Source organism: Anser cygnoides, chromosome Z (genome assembly GCF_040182565.1).
Source record: "Anser cygnoides isolate HZ-2024a breed goose chromosome Z, Taihu_goose_T2T_genome, whole genome shotgun sequence".
In the NCBI taxonomy this organism is placed as follows: domain Eukaryota; kingdom Metazoa; phylum Chordata; class Aves; order Anseriformes; family Anatidae; genus Anser; species Anser cygnoides.
The window spans coordinates 77,760,866-77,781,380 of NC_089912.1; the positions used below are offsets into that span (position 1 = coordinate 77,760,866).

At 41.6% G+C, this 20,515-nt stretch overlaps 1 protein-coding gene across 1 annotated transcript in view; it reads left to right on the plus strand.

Moving 5' to 3' along the window:
* SERINC5 (serine incorporator 5) overlaps positions 1-20,515 on the plus strand; it is a 41,038-nt gene that overhangs the window by 13,766 nt on the left and 6,757 nt on the right. Inside the window, exons 3-11 of the mRNA XM_066988664.1 lie at positions 6,548-6,726; positions 7,004-7,086; positions 10,103-10,196; positions 11,323-11,534; positions 12,339-12,434; positions 15,247-15,373; positions 17,023-17,089; positions 19,585-19,624; positions 20,290-20,437. Coding sequence (XP_066844765.1) covers positions 6,548-6,726; positions 7,004-7,086; positions 10,103-10,196; positions 11,323-11,534; positions 12,339-12,434; positions 15,247-15,373; positions 17,023-17,089; positions 19,585-19,624; positions 20,290-20,437 — 1,046 coding nt within the window. The remainder of the gene's footprint in view (positions 1-6,547; positions 6,727-7,003; positions 7,087-10,102; positions 10,197-11,322; positions 11,535-12,338; positions 12,435-15,246; positions 15,374-17,022; positions 17,090-19,584; positions 19,625-20,289; positions 20,438-20,515) is intronic.

A 20,515-nucleotide genomic window follows, 5' to 3' on the forward strand; every position in this document is an offset into this window, starting at 1 on the left:
TTTTCTTCATCGTGCTTTGAGTCATCATGTTCACATGGCTTCTAACCACAGCAGACATTGTTCAGCTCTAATTGTCTTCTTAATTAAAAAGCTTCAAAAGCATGAAAGGATCTGTGGCTAAAACTAGATTATAAAACCCAAGTTTCTTTCAGAGTCTTAATATGTAACTCTCCTGAGCTAAATCTCTGCCTGCTTGAGGTCAGACACTAGACCTGTTGTTCCACGTCTTTGGTTTCATTTCTTAAGCCACCCAAGTTGCTCTCAGTAGCGCAAATAGGCTCACTCACCCCCTACAAACTACAAGAAAATAAGTCTGCTTTAAAGTAGAGGGAACAATGGCTGGATTACTTAATTTTTTAAAATTAAGTAATGTGGGACTGAAACTTTTCTGCACCAAACTTGGCATCAGGCCTGCTTTGAGGCTGTCATTGTGCTTGCCCTGGAGGATCAGAAGGCCTTGATTGATGTGGGCATCTAGTTGTTGTGTGTTTTCTCTCCCAAGAGGGGAGTGCCAGTGGGTGCGCAGTTAAGGCTATTTATTTCCTTGTTGCTGGTTGAGTTGATGCCCTGCTTTAACTTTCAGTTACCTGTGAAACACATCCCTCTGCAGCATCCTGGGTCCAGAAGCTGGTGGTAACACCCTGTGCCTGCAAGGCAGACGAAACAAGAGGCTTACGCAGGGACTATCTTGAGGGTTTCTGTGCTCTGTGCCAGTGACCTTTCCTTCATCCCATGGTGCCCTCTTTGTACATTCTTTGCTAATTTTCTTTTATTTAATATGACACTGCTTGGACTATCACGGTGCTGCCTTCTTACCCCTGATCACCAGAAGTTTCTGACAGCCCTGTAAGAGTGCTCAGTACAGACAAGATGCTCATCCCTTAGCTGTGACTTAAAAACTCTTCAATATGTGTGTGCTGAAGTTCCTTGCCAGGAATTACTTTGACTTACTAGATGCTTAGATTGGCAATAAAGTGAATAATCCAAGGAACTAAAGTATGTGGAAGACAAACTATATGCTCGTATCCAAATTTCATAAAGTCGTTTTCCATCAGTAGTGTGGTTTTAATGCAGCTTGTATCCCTAACAAAAAAAAAACCTCTCTCCTTATCCAACAGAAAAGTGATTCAAGCAGCCTTCAATAACGTGCTTTTCAGCCTTGCCAAATTTCTTTTCCAGTTTGTAGCCTTTAAAGCTCAATGTAGGAAGAAATGGCACAAAGAGTAGCTGTTAGTGTGAAGTGGAAAGATAATTGCCTTCTTAATTTAGCGCATTTGGTGACTTTGAATAGGAAATGGACCATCTGAAAGTAGTCTTTCTTTTTCTGCTCTCTAATTTAATAATTACTTTCTGGGCTGTTTAAAAGTTCAAAGACTCCTGAAGCTAATTCAACCCAGTTGTAGTAGAGTGCACCTTCAAAATATCTACCCAGACTAACTGGTCTCAGCTTCCCAATGACGAACTGTATTTTGAAAATGGTGGTCACTTAGTGATTCCTTTGCTTTTGGCTGGATTGTGGAGCACTCCTAGATCCTGAAGCACAACTGTAAGCAAATACTTTGCATGATGCTTCTAAGACCTCATGCTCTCTTTCTTGAAAGGGGACAGAATTTTAATTCATTTTAATTTGATTTTTTTTTAAATTTGTATATTAAAGTAACATTTAATATTTCAGTGCAGTGCTTTGTGGAACCATCAGCTTGGCAGGGAACAATATGTCTGCTTTACCTGTTTAGAAATCAAATAATCACATTGATGTTAAGTGAAAGGAATCTCATCCTTGTCAGTGAAGGTTTTTTTTCGGTTGTTTTGTTGATTGGCGCTAAGTTCCCAAGTCTGAAGTAGTCCTAAAAGTATTTATTGTAGCACTGTAGCCTTTGGACCTTTGAAGTTATTTTGAGAGGAAGTAGCAGCAATGTACATCTCCGATGAGCACCTTAAAGAAAGACTTAAAAAATATGTTTGTATTTGTCCAGCAGTATTCATTTGCCCCCCTTTGTCAGTCTGTTAAAATACATTTAAGACAGGTTTTCCATTTCTGAGGTGTCAGACTCTGCAGGTGCCAGCCCAGAGTCAGGACCTGCTCTATGCCCTGCAACATGTCTGGAAAAACAAGTCAGTGTCCCAGGTTGCACCTCCTCCCCCAAGCTGGCAGGCAGACGAAACCATGTGTCAGTGGGAGGATACAGTACCTGTACAGTATCTGGTTATGGTTTCAAAACCTTGCTTCCTAATTTAATTGGCAGTATTTTGATGATCTATTTTTGTGGTGAGCCTAAAGAATTGAACAAATAAAAGATGATGTCTTTTTGGTGAGGTTTTTTTTTCTGTTCTTTTCACACTTCTTCCCCATCTTCTGATCTGCTTCTGAGCTCATGAGACACCACGAGAACTTGGAGAGTTAAATTCTGAAAAAATGTGCAAAGAAACCAAGGCATTTCTGTTTGATCTCTGGGGAAAAAACGAGAAGCAGTAGGGAGGGAGTGGATAGGGAGTGAAGCAGATAGGGAGGGAGTGGTTGGCTCTTACTAAGAAAGCAGTTTGAATTGGAGCGTGTAGAACTGATTTCAGAGGAACAAGGTCATGTATCAAGGCAAAAGATAGGATACAACATCAATCAAGACATGAGAGCTTTAGCGATGGGGACAGCAAGGCAGAAGAGGCGAACATACAGTTACACAAGACCGTGTTGAGATCTGACTTTGTTCCAAAAGGAAGTAAATCAGGATCCAGGGCTTTCTATGGTGGTGAAGCACTGGTATAGGCTGCCCAGAGAAGCTGTGGATGCCCCATCCCTGGAGGTGTTCAAGGCCAGGCTGGATGGGGCTTTGGTAATGTGGTCTGGTGGGAGGTGTCCCTACCCATGGCAGGGGGGTTGGAACTGGGTGGTCTTTAAGGTCCCTTCCAACCCAAACCATTCTGTGCCTTGATCCAGGTATGTGCTTTTCCATTTATTCTGTTGAAAGTCAGCTACAGCTTTACCCTCAAACATTCTGTTGAAGCGTAACCTTGCTTTGCAGGCTTTGAAAGGATAATTGACACGAGGAGGGAAAGAATTGTTCTAGTTGGTCAAAATACTGTTTTGATTTTTTTAAATGTTTTTCTTAATGTCAAAGCTGTTTCAAAACTTGTGGTTTCATCCTGAAAATATCCATGCCTTATTTAAATAAGGAAAGGAAAATCGGAAAAGAGGATTTCAGAAAAGCAAATACCAGTGAAAACTAATTCAGTTGTGTGAAAGCATTTCAGTTCTGGGTGGTTACATGTTCTGTAGAACATGTAGAGCATGCTTTCAGACTTGTTTCCTCAGCCAGGTTTATATCTTTGTCCTTAAATCCATTACAGTATGTTAAAATCTAAATTTGCTGCCAGAACTGATTTTTTTTAAAGAAACTGTCCATTACGTATTTCTGGTAAGAATTTAGCTATGGATGCAAGCTGATGCATGCTTTGGTCAGATTGTTTTTTATTTCTTCAGTCCACCTGTTCAAGACAAGTGGCTTTACCATCGTTTTTCCCCACTCTCTGTCTACTGACATGATTTTTTTTTTAATGCTTTCTCCATTTCTATAACAAATTTCACCTGACACATTCCACCCTCTCCTGGATGAGGACATCCATGTGGAAAGCAGTCTCTTTCTGGTTTCTCTGGCTCTTCAGGCCTGTTTCTACACAATTCTTCCTTCTTGCTGCCCTGTGATGCCATTTTCTGCCCTCCTGCATTCATGGGACTGGGCACAGACAGACCAAGCTTGGAGTGTCCCAAACCCAGCCGGCTGGAGCCTGGACACAACACAGCTGCATCAGCTCGCTGCAGCATCACAGTAATTTAGGAGGACAGACACTCGCACCGAAGGCAAAGCAAGTTCGGGGCAATCTGACCCTGTTCTTGTAGATGTTGCCATTTTCTCTTTCACTGCACTCAAAAAAAAAATACCCACTTGATAACATCATTGTGCACGCAGCTACAGAGGCATTCACGTTATCTGAATGGATACTGAGTTACTGCAGTTGGAATGCTTTGTCCCCTGCTCGGAGGCCAGGGGAATTTACTTATGTTGCTTTTAAAGAGAGAAAGGTAAATACTTCACTCCATCAAGATCAGCTAAGTAATTAATCTGTGACTTTAACAACTGGCAAAACTACCCAGCAATTAGAGTACTAAATGACACTGGCTGGGCAGGTTCTGGCAGCTGAACATATTTCAGAGAGAGAGATTTTCAAGAAAAAAATGTCTTTTTAAACTTTTCAGTGATCAAGAACTCTCATAAAGCTTGATAAATTGTTCGCAGCAGTAGATTATCCTCTCGTGAAAACATGCCCTTTTCATTACATCCACCCTCTTGTCCTCAGTGTTGTGCTCGTGTTCATTATCTGCCGGGGTCCCAAGTCTTTGTTTTTATTCTTGATTTGTTACTTCGGGATCAGTGGTCTCTGAAAAAGATGCTCAGTCCTGCAGGACTATTCCTGTGGCCATCATTTATCACTGTATAGCGTTGTGCATGCTACACAACGGCTGAGCCCGTTGTTGTTTGTGCAGGCACAAAGTAAGCCGTTGTTCTTGTGAATCCACGCGTTTTCTGTCAGCCTGTTGTGTAAAGAAATTACTACCAAATAGAGAAAAGAACATATAGGGTCAAGAATCCCTTCTAGACCTCAGTAGAAACCTATCCAATTAAAGAAGATTCTAATTTACAGTTACCCAGAGATTTTTTTTTTAACTAGCTAGTTGATTAATTAATTAAGTTCCTTGCTGTTTTTGTTGTTTTACTCTTTAAAACCGGTAATCAAAATATTATTTGGTGCAGATCTAACAGAAATTAGCGGTTTAATCAGCATTATCATCTATATCAAAAAGTCTGATTTTCTTGGAAATATTTTTAGTTCAATACCACGCATTGTTTTATCTGTGCTGATTGATGGTAATTACAAGTAAAGAGTTGACTGACAGCCCAGCTGCTTTCCCTGGCATTGCTGTGGCCCCATGGCTTGCCCCGGCATTGCTGTGGCATAGATAGGTCTCTTAGTTATCTCACCCAATCCATTTGCTCGTTTTGAGTGCTGGCACATTTGGCCAGTCTGACATTTCATTGCCTTTCAGGGCTTAAGAAAGGCATTGCTGATGCTCCAGCCAGTTTCTCAGGAGCCCTCCAAAATTTTTGGATGCGAGTTAAGTCACAGTTGCTCAATTGCTGTGCAACTTCTTAAGCATTGGCTATTCATCTCTGAGTTACTTCTGAAAGAGCGTCTCGGGGTGGCGCAGCTTGAATCCATTTCTGTGTGTTGATCCCATGTTTCCTGCATCCTTGATGGCTCTCCACCTGGCTGGGAACGCTGCCTGATCACTGGCTGTTGAGCCGTGTTCGTTGTTCCCTTGTCCTGTTTTTGTTTACTTACTAGCCTGCTGAAGGAAGTAGACATGAGTATCTTTTCTTCTTTCGTGGAAATGTTCAAGGATGGTGTTGCCCACAATCTTTGTATATTTTTCCTAAGCAAAATCGGGCCTGGCTCAACACTTTCTCACACCCGATTTCCCATTTCATCTGCCTGATTTATTTATTTGTTCAGTGTTTTGTCCTGGCATGCGTTGCCTTCTGTCTCTCCCAGTTACCCATGCAGGTAGCTGTGATCAGCTCCAAAGGTTTTGATGTGTTGCTCAACTGGTCTCACCAGCCTCGGCTGAGCACTTTGCGCACACAGAAAGGCCCTTCTTTCTTTGAAGCAACTGGTGGTTTTTTAATTAAATGCCTCAATTTCTGCTCGACACCCTGGCTGTGGGAAGGGGAGGTTGGTCTGTACAATGGCGCTGCACAGGAGTGGGACCTGTGCACAGAGTCCTGCTTTCTGAGCGCTCGGTGTCACGCCCGCCTTGGTGACACCGAGGCCAAAACGCGCGGCTGTTTGCCTTCCCCTCACAGCAAGGGCAAAGCCTCAAAGGCAAATATTTAACGAGTCAGGAGAAAAGTGGAATTTTCCTGCCTCTCTGTTACTTTAACATAAAATCAGGGCAACTGGCACAACTCCCTTTCAGAAGCCGTAATGGAGGGGAGGGGACCCACTGCTCCCATATTGCTTGGGTGTGCTTCAGTCTACGCTTTCATTGAGGGCAGCACAAGCCAGAGCTTCCTGCCCTGTGTCCCCATGCATGGCCTCTTTGGCTGGTGCAGCAGCCAGTATGGCTTTATGTAAGCCGGATTACTGAAACAAAGTCTGTTGTTATAAAGCACAGGAAGAAGGGAGAGGGTCCCTGCGGTAAGGAGCAGGGATGGTTTAAGCCAATAGAGCTGGAGGAAGGCAAGGTGGACTTGTACCTGAGAGCCATCTGGGAGTAGTTTACAGCCGAGGCTCTGGAAAGATCCAGTCCCTTGTGTTTTATGTTGTTCTATGTCTCTTGAAGCATTAAATCCAGGCCGAGGGGTATCAACAGCAAAAGGTGTCAGTGTTAAATGAGGCCAGTGAAAAATCAGTGGTGCTGTGACTTACACATGCATAGTTATGTGAAGCCCTGTGTCCTGCCTAACAGTTTGTCATGTGTTTTGTTTTTCAGATTCCCTTCTACGAGCAGATGTGCAAGGGAATTCAAGCAGGTGAAATGTGTGAGAAGTTGGTGGGATACTCTGCAGTGTACAAAGTCTGTTTTGGAATGGCCTGCTTCTTCTTTTTCTTCTGTTTGTTCACCATCAAAATTAACAACAGCAAAAGCTGCCGAGCTTATATTCATAACGGGTGGGTATTTGATTGTTTAATTAACCACTTCTGTTTATCGGTTTGTGCTGCTTACTTTCCAGTTGCATGTAGTACTAGGCAGGGAAAAAAGATTTTGATATCACTGCTTCTGTTAGGTATAACGCAGCCAAGTGGAAACAAACTTAAACAGCAATCAGTCAACAAAGGTTGTTTTTTCTCTTGTTGGGCTTTAAATAGAGATTTCTCCTGGTGCTTGTTTTGAAGACCTCTAATTCCCGTTATAATCAGTTGATTTCTTTTATTTGCTCTTGTCCAGATTCTGGTTTATTAAGCTTCTACTTCTGGCAGCAATGTGCTCAGGAGCATTCTTCATTCCTGATCAGGACACTTTCCTCAATGGTACGGACTTCTCATTTTATTATGCTGCTTCATTCTGTACTACATTGGGGGTGGTCTTAAATCATAAAGGTCTGATCAGTGTGGGTATGGCTGTACTTCTTCAAGTAAAGCCAGTATAGTCCAGGTACAGAAGGGGTATTTGGAGCTGTTGGCGAGGAACCACACACACACAAAGATTAACCATTCATTGTGCTGACCGCAGGCAAGCCAAGAGGGTAGGTAAAATAGCTGCAGTGCTGTCTTGCAAACTCTTTAAGAAGCAGAGACTACAGTGATGCAGAAGAAATTGTTCTGTTGAGAGCACGGAGACACATGTTAGCTTGGCTTGTGCAGGTAGCTCTGCTGCAGCACAGCAGCTGGGGACCATGCTATGTGGTGGAGAAGAGCCATACTACTGGGGGATGCAGTGACGTGCAGGCAGAAAACCCTCAGTACCATAAAAGAATATGGGATATCGCTATCTTTCAGGCTGGTGATGTAAACCTAATGTAAAACTAGACTTCCAGTGGCCTGTTGCAAGTGCCCAGCCCAGAGGGCTATGCTCGATGCATTTCCAATTGTGGAAGACACTCTGGCACTGCTCAAGCATGCTGGTGCTGAGCAAGTGTTTAAATGCCGTCTCTGTGGGTTACTTCTCAGAGGCCTCTTTTGGGGTGGCAGCAAAAGTCCCGGTTATGATATCAGTGAGTTTGTGCTCTTTGGTTTGCCCGGTGCTTATAAGCCGTTAAGCTTGGAGTCACCATCCCTGGAGGTCTTTAAAAGACGTTTAGATGTAGAGCTTAGCGATATGGTTTAGTGGAGTACTTAGTGTTAGGTCGGAGGTTGGACTCGATGATCTTGAGGTCCCTTCCAACCTAGAAATCTGTGATACTGTGAAGCTGTTTGGTCTGGGCAGGTGAAAAGGGGTGGACTCGACTCAGTCATGCAAAGTAGCAGTTGTCTGTCTGTCACCTGCGTCCACTGAAGCTCTCTGGGTATGCATGCGTTCAACTCCAATCTTCTGTGGGTGTTCAAAGGGGTAAGGGGAAGGAGTAACACAAGAGAAGAGAATATAGGGGACAGATGTACTATGAACATGCTGCTTTGGGAAACTACGGTAAAAAACACTTCAAGTAAACCATTGATAGGTTTACTTCAGCTTCATGCTCTTACAGGCTGTTTGTGTTTGGTACTGGTTCAGTCTGATACCCCAGATGTGAAGGGGTCCTTATCCCTGTTTCTTTTCTCCACAAAGACATGTGATGGCCCTATGTGCTTGTCCTTACTGGCTGATGAGTGCTTGGTTTAGAAAGGTGCAGTGGTAGAATGTGTTATACTCATGAGCAAGCAAGACTCCCTGCCGTTTTTGTGAGAGACTCTTTCCATGGCAAAAAGTCATCAAGAATTGAAGTGTTTGGGGAAGAAGTGAAACAAGATTTTTTTTGTGCTGATTAGTTGACTGTTTCTCAGCTGCAGTTTAACCTAGTGTGGAGATGCAGCATAACAAGCTTTCATCCCTAAATTAGATCTCGACTTTTCTCTGTAAAGCAGTATTCTACACATCCGGCTAAACTGTCTTCCACGAAGCCCTTAAATTTGAGCTTTATAGAGGGTCTGGGTGTTGTGCGGTTTTGTTTTCTCTTGGTTTTCCCCTCTTATCAAGAAACCTGCCCTGTATTTTATGCCTAAGAACATTCTTAGACCATTCTGTCAGTTTGCCTGTTTTTTTTCTAAAAATGTAAAATTTTCTTCCCAGGCTTCCCATACTTAGCATTTTGTTAATCATGGAGGAGGGACATTATGTGCTAGGCTTGCGGGGGCTGAAGCATTACGTCCACTCTGGCCGTGCTAGCCTTATCTGTGATGGATGCATAAAACGTGCCCCAGTGTCCTGCCTGTGGCAATGGGAGATCATAACAGAGAGTCTAGATATTTAATTACTCACTGCGTTGGTTGTCTGCTTTTTCCTACACCACCTCTTCAAAATACACAGGCACACCCTGTTTTTAATGTATTTTTGCATGCTAGCTTCTTACCTCCTTTTTTCATCCTATTTTTTTTTGTTTGTTTGAAGAGCACCAAGCTAATCAAATGGATTTTTTTTCATTTAGCAAAACCAGACAAGTGGCATTTTTGCTTGCTTTCTGACAATGAACTTATTGTACAGTTGAAAAAAAAAATCTCTGCTTCATCTGCTAAGGATAGTGTATCTGGGCTGTTCTGTTATTCTGTTTCTCTTAGACAAGCTAAGCCTTTTTTTTTTTAATCTGGAAGAAAAATATGAACTTTGCTAATGCACTTCCTCAGTTTTCTTCACTGAAATCAGCTGCATACCTGGAGTCATTTGTAGGCTGTACAGCAACTGTACAGCAACACAAGCTGCTAAGCATTTAGATAGGTATCAGTATTTTCTCAGACTCCTGGTGTTGCACACAAGGGATTTGTTGTCCAAATTATCCAAGCAGTACAGAATAGAGTATATGTAGGTCAGTGGTTAAGTAGTCAAATAACCTGTTTTAAAACTAGTCAATGAATACCAAGTGTTCTGGTTTCTTTGGGAGTGGCTCAGGACAGCATTTGTAAACAGATGAGCCTCGCCTTTATTTTTCTGTGGTACTAGAATCAAGGGAACTAATTGCCCTTTTTAGAACCGGGTTCCAGTACCTTGCAATTTTAGGGTTTAGACTTCTCCAGAATGCCTTGAGGCCTCCTCCACCCCCAACCAGTCACAAATAAAGGCTTCAGTATTTTCTGTCTGAGTATAGTAACTTTGTCTCCACAAAAATTTTCTAGGCTAGGGAGTCTCAAATGTCCTTACAGGTTTATTTTGAAGGTGTAGTACATTGCAAGCTGAGTTCAACTTCAGTCTTGAGGTAGCTGAGCTGATGTTTTGGATGAAATGTCTAATCACCTGTTACATCTGTGGGCCTGAGATACTCAAGCTGTGTAATAGCTTCACTTGATAGACCTAACTCCATTTTCTCTCAAGGGAAGGGTGACTGCAGTTTGACCTATTTTGTGTCTCTCTGCCTTGCAGCCTGGCGCTATGTAGGAGCAACAGGAGGTTTCCTTTTCATTGCTATTCAGCTCATCCTGCTTGTTGAGTTTGCACACAAATGGAACAAAAACTGGTATGTGTTGGGCAAGTAATCATTTGCATAATATTCTGATGGACTCCTGAAAAACACATTTCTTGGAACAAAGGAACACAGCATTTAAAAGTAGTGTGGATGTAATCTCTGAAAGATACTTTAAAGTTGATGTTAAGATCTGTGCATCTTTTTTTTAATCCACTGTCCTCCTTCCCAGGTGGAGCTATTTCCTCCTTATTCTATTCTGAACCTCAGTTTAACCTTTCTTAACCTCAGTTGTTCTGCTTCTAGTAAGTACTGGCGTGTTGGGATGCAAACATCTCTTATTTTAAGCTGTTCCAGTTTCGGATGAAAACACAGCTGGCAAGAAACAGAGTGGTGCAAGAGAATAAAACTGGATTTGCAAAATGTAACAATGAAACTGCCTGTATGCAGTGGTACAAACTGATAAATCCTGTTTTTTTGATGTCAGCTTAATGCACATCAAATGACTTATTTATTTATTTGTGGTCATGAGAACTGCTACTTTCTCTCTAACTTGTTTGTTTTCATCTAAACATGCAAGATTCCATTATCAACCCACATATATCATGTTTTGGCATTGACATTTGTTTGATAATTTTGTTTGATATTATCGCCCTAGTCCTTAGCCTCTCATTATGCATTAAAGTACTGAAATTGTTCTCCCACATACACACAGGAACTCCTGCCTCCCCATACAACTTGTCTTGTCTCTCATTTCTTAACCCTACAGCCTTTGCTGCCTTCTCTTGTTTCAGTTAGCATGCTGACTGTTAGGAAAGGTATCAGCAAGCCTTTGGGCTTTTTTAGATACCCATTTTCATGTAGGAAGTGGTGAGATCTCCTTATATGACAAACATGTGGATGAAGACTTTCCAGCAGCAGCATATAACATTATCAGTCTCTACAATAGATGATGTTTTCAAACAAGTCATGTTTTCACAGAAAAAACACTAATACTAAGGAACATTTCTTTCAGTTTCATGGGAGAAACCTTGCAAGGACCTGTGTTAGTGTAGTGATATACATGTGCTTCAGGAACATAAGCACTGTTTTTTGTGTTTGATATAAACTATTCAACTATTAGAACTCTATTTTTTAGGAAAGGGAGATAAAGATAAGGTGCTTGTCTCTGTCTCCCCAGGACTGCAGGTGCAAACCACAAGCAGATGTGGAACGGTTTGCTCGCCCTGGTCACTCTTGTCTTGTACTCTGTTGCTGTGGCAGCCCTGGTCCTCATGGCTCTCTTCTACACACGCTCAGAGGGCTGCATGTACAACAAGGTCCTGATCGGTGTCAATGGTGGCCTGTGCCTCTTCGTGTCGCTGGTAGCCATATCGCCCTGTGTCCAGAATCGTGAGTCTGCTGACCTCTTTTCCTGCTGGTTTTCGGGTACTGCCATGGTTGTGTGCCTTGAGGCACGAGCCATGTTCTGGGCAGAAAGGCTCGTGATAGTTCAGAGCTAGTGCTGCTCTTGTCCCTGTCCCCTTACCTACAGTATGAAGTTCTGTTGCTGATCAAGTTGTCTGCTAGGTGTGAGATGTTTTGGGTGTGCCATCAGGCACTTATACTTTAAAGAACACTCAAATGCTGATGTCTGGTAATGTGTTGAGGAGTTTACACAACTCCTGCAGCAATAACAGTTGAGGCAAAGGCTGTAAAACCCTTTTACCTCTGTTTTAGCATTGCTTTTTGGCTGCTTCTGATTTACCATCTGTAAAGCTTGGGTCCGAAGCAGCTGACAGCAGTATTTCATGCTTCTTTGGTATGTTTTATGTATGTTGTTAGTGTCTTGCATACATTGGACCTGGAAATAGTAACTTGAGTGGCTCCAAAACAAATATTATGGGCAAATAAAAAGATTATGGCAGTCTGTCAATAGCTTTTGGAAAGCTGGTTCTTTTGGCAAGAGCAGAGGGGTGATTCTTTTCTTATGTGGGAATCTTTAATGCCTTTCTGAAACAGTCAGTAGAACTAAAGGGCAGGCTCCTTTCTCTTTACCTGCCAGAGGAAACATATCTGAACTGCCTCAAAGACTTAAGAACTGCTTTAAGTAAAATGTAAAAGATACTAGTGTGCTTTTCTTTAAGGGATATGAATTTATTTTTCAGTTTATTAAAATATCCACAAAAATAATCTCTTGTCCTCTTTCTTCTAAAGGCCAGCCCCATTCTGGTTTGCTGCAGTCAGGAGTTATCAGCTGCTATGTCATGTACCTCACTTTCTCAGCATTATCCAGCAAGCCACCAGAAACCAGTAAGTTACCTTCTGCTTTATGTAAATCCTTTGAGACACGCTACGTATTAAAAGCAAGAAGGCCTTTAGCAAACCTTAGCAGTGAGGAATTTAGGAGTGCTGGTTTTGATCTTCTCTGGCCCGTGCAAAAGAAGTTGCAGATAATAAATTTTTGCAGCATTTGAGAGACACTGCAATGGATGCTCTCCCTTGTACCTTAAACGCTTTGGTCTAGGGGAGCTGCAGCTCACCATGTGTGGGTTGCACCTCTTGCACCAGAGTCATTCTAGTTTGTTTACTACTGATAAGTTTCCCAGAGCCCTGCATTCTGTCCCTTTGTATGGCAAGTGTACGTGCTCATACAATAGGACATGACTAAATACATAACATGTTTGGTCACATGATGGGAATAGAGTTGGGACAAATGGAAATGGCTGTTACATGCCTCTGGAAGAGGCTGGGTGACCAGATCTATCCAGAAGGTTACTAGGTCCACCACCATTAGTAGGTACCTTGCACCCAGGCAACTTTGTTCTCTTCTTGCTCTGCTGGCCATCAGAGTGGTTACTAAAATCACTTGTTTTCTCCTATGATTGTTATGCTAGGTAGCCTTAGCTCTAGGCTCCTCTAGACTCCTGATGGAACAAAAACTTGACTATTGCTCATCTTTCATTTTGAAAGGAAGCATTCTGAGAAAAGACCTGGAGTTACTCTGCAGTTGTTTGAGGTGACGCTGTTCTTCAGCAGAGTTCCCATACTCCACACATTCTAACAGTTCACGTTGCAAACCAGAAGTAGGGAACTTCCCTAATGTCTTAAGTCCCATGTGGTGCAAAAACACATCAAGACTTTACATGTTCAAATCAGTTGGTTTCCTTTTCCCGTTTAATCATTATATTCACCTATTTGGACAGGGAACATGCTTTTCACTTTCAGAAGACCTCTCTTATTTCAAATCAGTAATGAAAAAAGACCTTTGTTACTATTGCTGAGCTTTTAGTGTTGAAAAGCTGAAGCAACAATAAGTAGAAGTACGTTGGCAGGAAGGAGAAGTTTTATAGACACTTGCCCAGAAGAAAAGGGAGAGAGAGGGGAAGAATCTCTCTGTCACATTTGTCTGTGTGAACATTGACACATACACAAATGTATTCCAGAGCTAAGAACAAAAAACAGACTGTTTTGGTGGAAGATTTACTTATGTAACATAAGCAGCACTTTCAAATGAATATAGAAACTCATTTAGATGACATCTGAATTACTCATGAGATTTGACACAGTCTAAAAGAAAATGGGGGAGAAAGTGATGTATGATATTAAATCATTGGTTTTGTGTTATTTCATACTTGTGACAATCAAAGCTTTCAGTAGTTAAGTGAATGCTCTGATTCTTCTGGTATGTATTGCAACTGTGATTATTGCCTTTGGCAGAGTTTGCGTCAAGCATGTTGTCTCAGGCTCTCTGAATTGACTGTTCCTAATTGTCTTTGCTCCTCGCTTCATGATACTGACTTTTATAATGGCTCGGGTACTTTTTACTGTGGCACATGCTGGAGCTGACACTTACTAAGGTGTCCCATACCGTGTCACTCAGATTTGCCACACACTACCTGGTTTGACTCATGCCTCAAGCAGGGACCTCCGAGTAAGCTGTCTCACAAACTAGGCCCAAAGGAAATGTAAGCTACAAATACTTATTTGCAATATCTAAAAAGCATAGTTGGAAAAGGCAAACAAAAGGAAATGGCCGTTGAACCTCTGCTTATCGCAGTGTGCCTTTGATTTTTGATGCCAGACTTAGCTAAAAGGCCTGCCAAACAGTGGCCTGCCCAGCTGCTGTATCCCTTGATGGGACATAGTTGGGGGATTCTGCGTGTCTCTTGCCAAAGTGTTCCCTAAAGGCTTGTCTTCCCTTCTTTGCTCCTGGCATTATGTTGTCCCTGTCATCTGCTGATAACGCTGTTTATGCAGTCCTACAAAGAACCAGGTCAGGGGACTGATTTCAAGTTTATTTTTAACCTGGGTGTAGTTTTAGCTGTATTTTGCCCTCTGGCCCTCCAAACAGTTATGTTGCCCCAATGGGGATACAGTGGAAGGAAAGAGGCAATGGGAACACAGTTTGCTTTGAGCAGTGCTGGCATGAAAATCTCTTGATTTGAGATAAGGTGCAGCTGGAATAAGCTCCTTTAGGGTGATGCTAGGCTACTGCTCTGCTTTGAATCAAAGCAGACACCAAAAGGTCAGACACATCTTGGAACATCAAGGACTAAATTGGTTTCATTTCAGGAACCTAGAAGTAGTATTTGCTTAAAGGTTAAAGTAAAATCTTGCCTGCAACCAAACTCTTTGTGTTTGGTCTTCTGTATATCTGAGGACAGGACAGCTACATGCTACGTCTTTTCTCTGACTGTTAATTTCATAGCTGTCCTCAAAGCACACCTGCAGTCAAAGAAATTTGTAATCTCAGGTGCATACTATCTCAGTTTTATATGGCTTTGTAGTCTTGCATGAAGGGCTGGGAAACTTCCAGCTTTTTATTTCTTAGTTCACAAGACAGTCTTTTTCCTTGTTTGTCAGCTCTAGTCACATAAGAAGCTCTAGTACCCTACTAAGTTGCAGTGTTTTCCCCAAAACACAGAATCTGCCAGGTCAGATTTATAGAATTTATTCTGTATGACTTTTCTAAAAGATAGATGGAAACAACTGAAATGTGTCTACCCAGCGTCTGAAGTAATAAAAATATTTCCCTGAAAATCTTTACTCTGAACAGTCCTTTGAAATGCGCTGAAATGAGCATTGGTAACAGTTATTTTCATTTCATTTTTGTTCTGTGAAGTCCTGGATGAAAACAATCAGAACATCACAATCTGTGTTCCTGAATTTAGCCAAGGCCTGCATGGAGATGAAAACCTGGTTACGGGTCTGGGTACTACCATTCTCTTTGGCTGCATTTTATACTCTTGGTAAGTCTGGGGGTCTGCACTTAACCTTGCTGCAAATGCAATGTCATCTAACTAATGAAGGCTTATAGCAGTTCTCAAGCAAAGTAATGGTGAGAAATAGAACTGAGCTGGAAGGTTCCTATTCTCCTTAATTTTAGAATGGTTGGATGCTCTAGCCAAAAATGTCCAACAAGATAATATAACTCCTGAAACAAATATTTCATTGAATTAAAACCAAATAGAGCAATTCACATCTAAAGGTGGAGGGAGAAAGTTTCCAGCTGTCCATGAAGGCAAACATTCAGAAGGAGCTTTGATTCTGCATTTAATCTTCTCTTTAAGAATAACTTCATGCAGTTAGCTCCATCTAAAAGAGGTATCTGAGGTTTCTGTAATGTCTGGGCAGAGGAGACTATCACTTTTTCTGCTGTCTTTGAGACAAGAACAACAACAACAACAAAAAACCTGCTTGGGAGGGGTTGTGCCTTCCTTTGAACAACTGATGAGTGCAGGACTGCTGTAAGGATTTAACAAAAATGTCTTGCTCTAAAATCTGTCCGTGCCTATACAGTTACATTGCTCGCTGTGTATTATTGCAGCTTGCATCAATGAATTAAGCCATACACCAGGGGAGAAAACAATTGCTGATCATAAAAACATGATGTATCACTGTTATGGCTGTGTGGGTTGTCAGGAAGCAGTACTGCCTGTACTGCAAGTATTAGAGCAGGTTCTGCTTTGAGTCCACTTCAGAGCTGAGGTACGGAGACTCTGTAATAATTCTGAAGTGAATGTGAGAGGTTTTCTGAAGAGGTAGCATGATGTCTCTTCTGCCATCAAATATGGGTATTTTTTCCATTTAGTTCATATACCAAATGTTGGATTGGTTGCATAGATCTAGTTCACAACAGAACAGTATTTCCAATGTAACAGGAGGGTGTTTGGGGAATGTGGATGACTTTCAGGTAGCCTGCTGGAGAAGTGCACCATTTATCTGAGGAGATGAGGGCCATCAAGGGGAATGTTCTGACCTATTGCTTACTAAGGATGAGTGTGTACAGCAAAGCATAACACACATCTCTTTGTGGGTAATGGGAAATTTTCTTTACACATCCTGAGAGGGGAAGGCTGGATGGCTAAGAAATATTTCTAATCAGAAGAAACTAGGAAGGGTTCCCCCCAGACAGTTAAAGTCATGCAGGAAGGTGATTTTCTGCAACTGGAACACTGACAATAGCGGTTGGTAAACTACTTCTGAAAACTGACTCCTGCCAGTGACAGGCTTCTTCTCTAGCAAAGCCTTTAGAGAAGCATTTTATGAATGCTGAGTAAAATTGATGGCTGCGAAGTTAATATAAAAGCATTGGTTATGCACAGCAGGGGAGATCTCATCTGAAATGCAAATTGGAGTGCTGAGCTGTTTGCTGGTGTCTGCTGGTGATGAATTCACCACTTTTCAGAAGTGACCTACTTTTAAGGTTGTCTGAGTTGGTTGGTGGCTTTCTGTCCGGCTGCAGGCTGCTACTAATGCAGAAGAAACTTTTCACATGCTTAGTGCTTGATGCATAAGCGTGGGAGTAGACTACTTATGTTTCCTGTGATGGTGAAAAATCACCCTTCTAGGCTTATATTTATGCCAATGTTCTGACTCGATCTTCTTTTGCTCCTAGTTTGACCTCAACAACACGTGCAAGCTCTGAGGCATTGAGGGGAATATATGCAGCACCTGAAACCGAAGTGAGTTCTTGCTTCCTCCCACATGATTTCTGTGCAGACTTCCTTGTGTGCTTTCCTTGCTGTTGTTTTCATGGCCAGCTGATCTGTAATTACGTAAAAACAAAAGGTTGTTAGCACACATGCTACTTGCCTCTGGGTCTGGAATTGACAGAATATTTTTCCACACTGGCCTTTCTGCAGCTCTTGCTGGTTCCTTGGCAGTGCCTTTATGCAAGAGCAGCAAATTATTTCAGTACAGTTTACACAGCATTGTATAAACTTCCTGTAAATCTTCTGCTCCTCATAAGCTCATGTCCTCTCATTCAAAGAAAAAATCTGCTGGACACTAAGAAGCTGTCTAGGTAAAGAAGTTCTTGAACACATTAGGTCCTGATTGCTTTTGGTTTTGCAACAACATAACAAGCACTTATGATCCCAAGATCATCTTATTTTTATTTTTGCACATAAGTATTTAATTTCTTTTTAGTTATAATTATATCTCAAATTTTATTTTTTCATCCATGTTTTCCTTCATCAACACAATTCTTCATTCTACCTGCTTGTTTATTTGGCCTAGTTATCCAAGCAAGACCCAGAAATACTGGGGAAGAAAGTGTGGTGTTTTTTTTTTTTTTTTGCTATGTAACAGTTACTCCATACTTAGGCTTAGTAGTGTCACACATTGAGTGTGTGTTTGTGTGTGGAGGATGGATCTGCATTGCTAGCTCACTTTTTGCTGCTGTTACTTGCACCTGCAGTTTGATTAAGGACTGAAAAATTGAGGTTAAAAGTTTAAGCGTTTGTGAGAATCCAAAAATGCAGAAACATATAATGAGGAACTTGCTGTTTGTGGCAGCTGGACAGGAGGAAGGAAAACGCATTTAGCTTTAGGAGCATATCAGGGGCTGCAGGAGCTTCTCCTTGCTTCTGGAAAAAGCACACAAGCCGTGGCTTTGTAGCATCACCCTGTGGCTTCATGGCTGATATGTGCCCTGCTGCAGGGGGAGCACAAGCTGGGTGAACTGCTGGATGTGGCCTGTTTGCTGGGATGGTTCAGCTCTTCTCCTGCGGCACTTGCCAATGGGGTTATTGCTGCACCATTTGGTTTTAAAGAGCAGTACAAGAGCCACTGAATGTAAATGTAAAGAAATGACTGTCAAAGAGCAACTAATTGCATTCTGATTGTTTTCTCTGTAATAAAGGGCCTTTGTCTTCCCAAACATGAATATAAACATAACTTAGCAATTGCTTGTGGTATACAGAAAGTCTTTCAGTGTCCATGCAGAAGACAGTTAAGCGTGATGAAGGGCTAGTTGTATGTGTGCCAGCATTGCTATTAGCATCAGCATGTGTGCAAGGACTTAATTTCTGACAAATGCAACTAATTAAAAGGTTTGAGGGAACCCAGAACTTGCTTCAGAATCTTAATGCAGCCAAAGGGAAACTCAGGCTAACAGTGTTAGGTGAGGCTTAGCATAACAGTGGAAAGAGCCCTTTAATCCATTAAGATACGGAATAAGAGCTTTCCTTAAACTCTCAAGACAGTCTCTTTAAAAAAAAAAAAAAAAAGTGAGCTTTTTGGCTTTTCATAAACTTATGAACCCAGTGAATACATATAATCAATCATAGGTGCACAGGGAAAAACTAGTTTGTTTCTGTTAGAAACTGTAAAGACTTAGTACGTGATTTTTGGAGTTCATTGTCTTTATCAGATCACCAAAAAAAATAAATCCTGGAGTAGAATTTTATCAGAACAAATGATGTTGATGACACAGTACAGAACGTACTGACTCGTACAGTGGTCTGGTGCAGAGATGCACCTAGTTATATATTTATTATACTGTCTGCACCGTTATTCCATTAACATTACCACTCAACACAAGGAGCATCTGACCCTTCAGCAATTTCGGCTTTCCCTTTTCAATCAGTTAAAAACCGATAATCTTAATTTAAGTGAAACAGTAAAAACCGCTCTCTGCTTGTACTCATTCTGGCTCCATTTCAGCAAAACCTTGCAAAGATAAGTACATTTCAGACTTACGTGTTTATTACTCTGATTCCCAACCCATGCAGTAGGGTTTTGCAAGTTCCTTGTGTCTTTGTTTCAGTGGAGTATTTATTTAAAGAGCACTTAGATGCAAGTCTGAAGAGGTTCGTCCCCTGTGAATTACTAATTTGCAACCACTTTATTATAGCTTTTCCATGATTTTATCATAAATTGTTTGAACTGTAACACTACCAGTACTTGACCTTGAATTATATAAAATGAATAGAGTAATTCTTAAAGAATGGTTAATTTGCTCCAACTCTTACTGAGTAGGTTTTTCCAAAGCTTAGAAACTGCTGTTACGAACAATTTGGCAAATCCTAATTTGAGGTTTGTGCTGGTTGGAAATACAAACCAGACTTTGCTAAATTAATGCCTGTAACTTAGCCATAACAAGGCCTTCTTCACCAACTGTTCTGCTTCTTTGCTCTTGCACAGACTCTTACCCTTCCTGTTGTTTATTCCACAGGTAGCTCGTTGCTGCTTTTGCTGTGTGCCTGATGGCGATGGTAATTACATTTGCACTATACGGTTTATCTAGCTAGTGGCTTCCAGACCAAACCAAAGAGAATTAAGGACACAGCCACAGACAAAGCTTCTTGTGTCATCTTGTTCTTTAGTGTGTCAAACTGAAGCAGCTGAAGTACTCAAGGTTAGACTAGGGAAGAAAGTAAGAGACATAATACTGTTCTAAAACAACAGGCAAGTTAATAATTCCTTAAAGGGTGTCTTGTTAATGCAACATACAAAGAGTAATCTCTGTTCTTTGTATGCTTGTGGGTGTGACCAACTATGGGATTTTTGGCTCAGCAGTGCTACAGGGACTCCAGTTCAGGAGGGAGTGTCCTGTTTGCAGATCTGGTACAGTCAGGCATATCAACCTGGACTTGCCAGGAGAATATCCTACAGGTAGAGCAATATGAATAGCTCAAATGCTCAAAAGCAGCCAGTAGACCAGGAACATGATGCAGTGCAGCTTTTCAGTGGCATTACTGTTTGTTTTACTAAAGGGTTAGGTTCAAGCCCCGAGGGCAAGAAAATGTTTGAGTATTGCTCTGTATTACGCTTTGCTGAATCACACTGTAGACGTTTTGCTCTGTTCTTCATGATGCCAGCTGCTGTTTTCAGTTCTCATTAAATTTGCAAAAGTTTTCTTGTTTCCTGTCTCTTATAGCTGATGCTGAAGAGCACACTGAAAAAAGGGGAGGCCAGACCGTGATTTATGATGAGAAGAAAGGCACAGTGTACAGCTATGCTTACTTCCACTTTGTTTTCTTCCTGGCTTCACTCTACGTAATGATGACAGTAACCCACTGGTTCCAGTAAGTGCACTTCTTTTAAAGCTGAGAAATTAATGTCTATTGCATTGAGAGGAGATATCTGAATGGGAATGCCTGCCA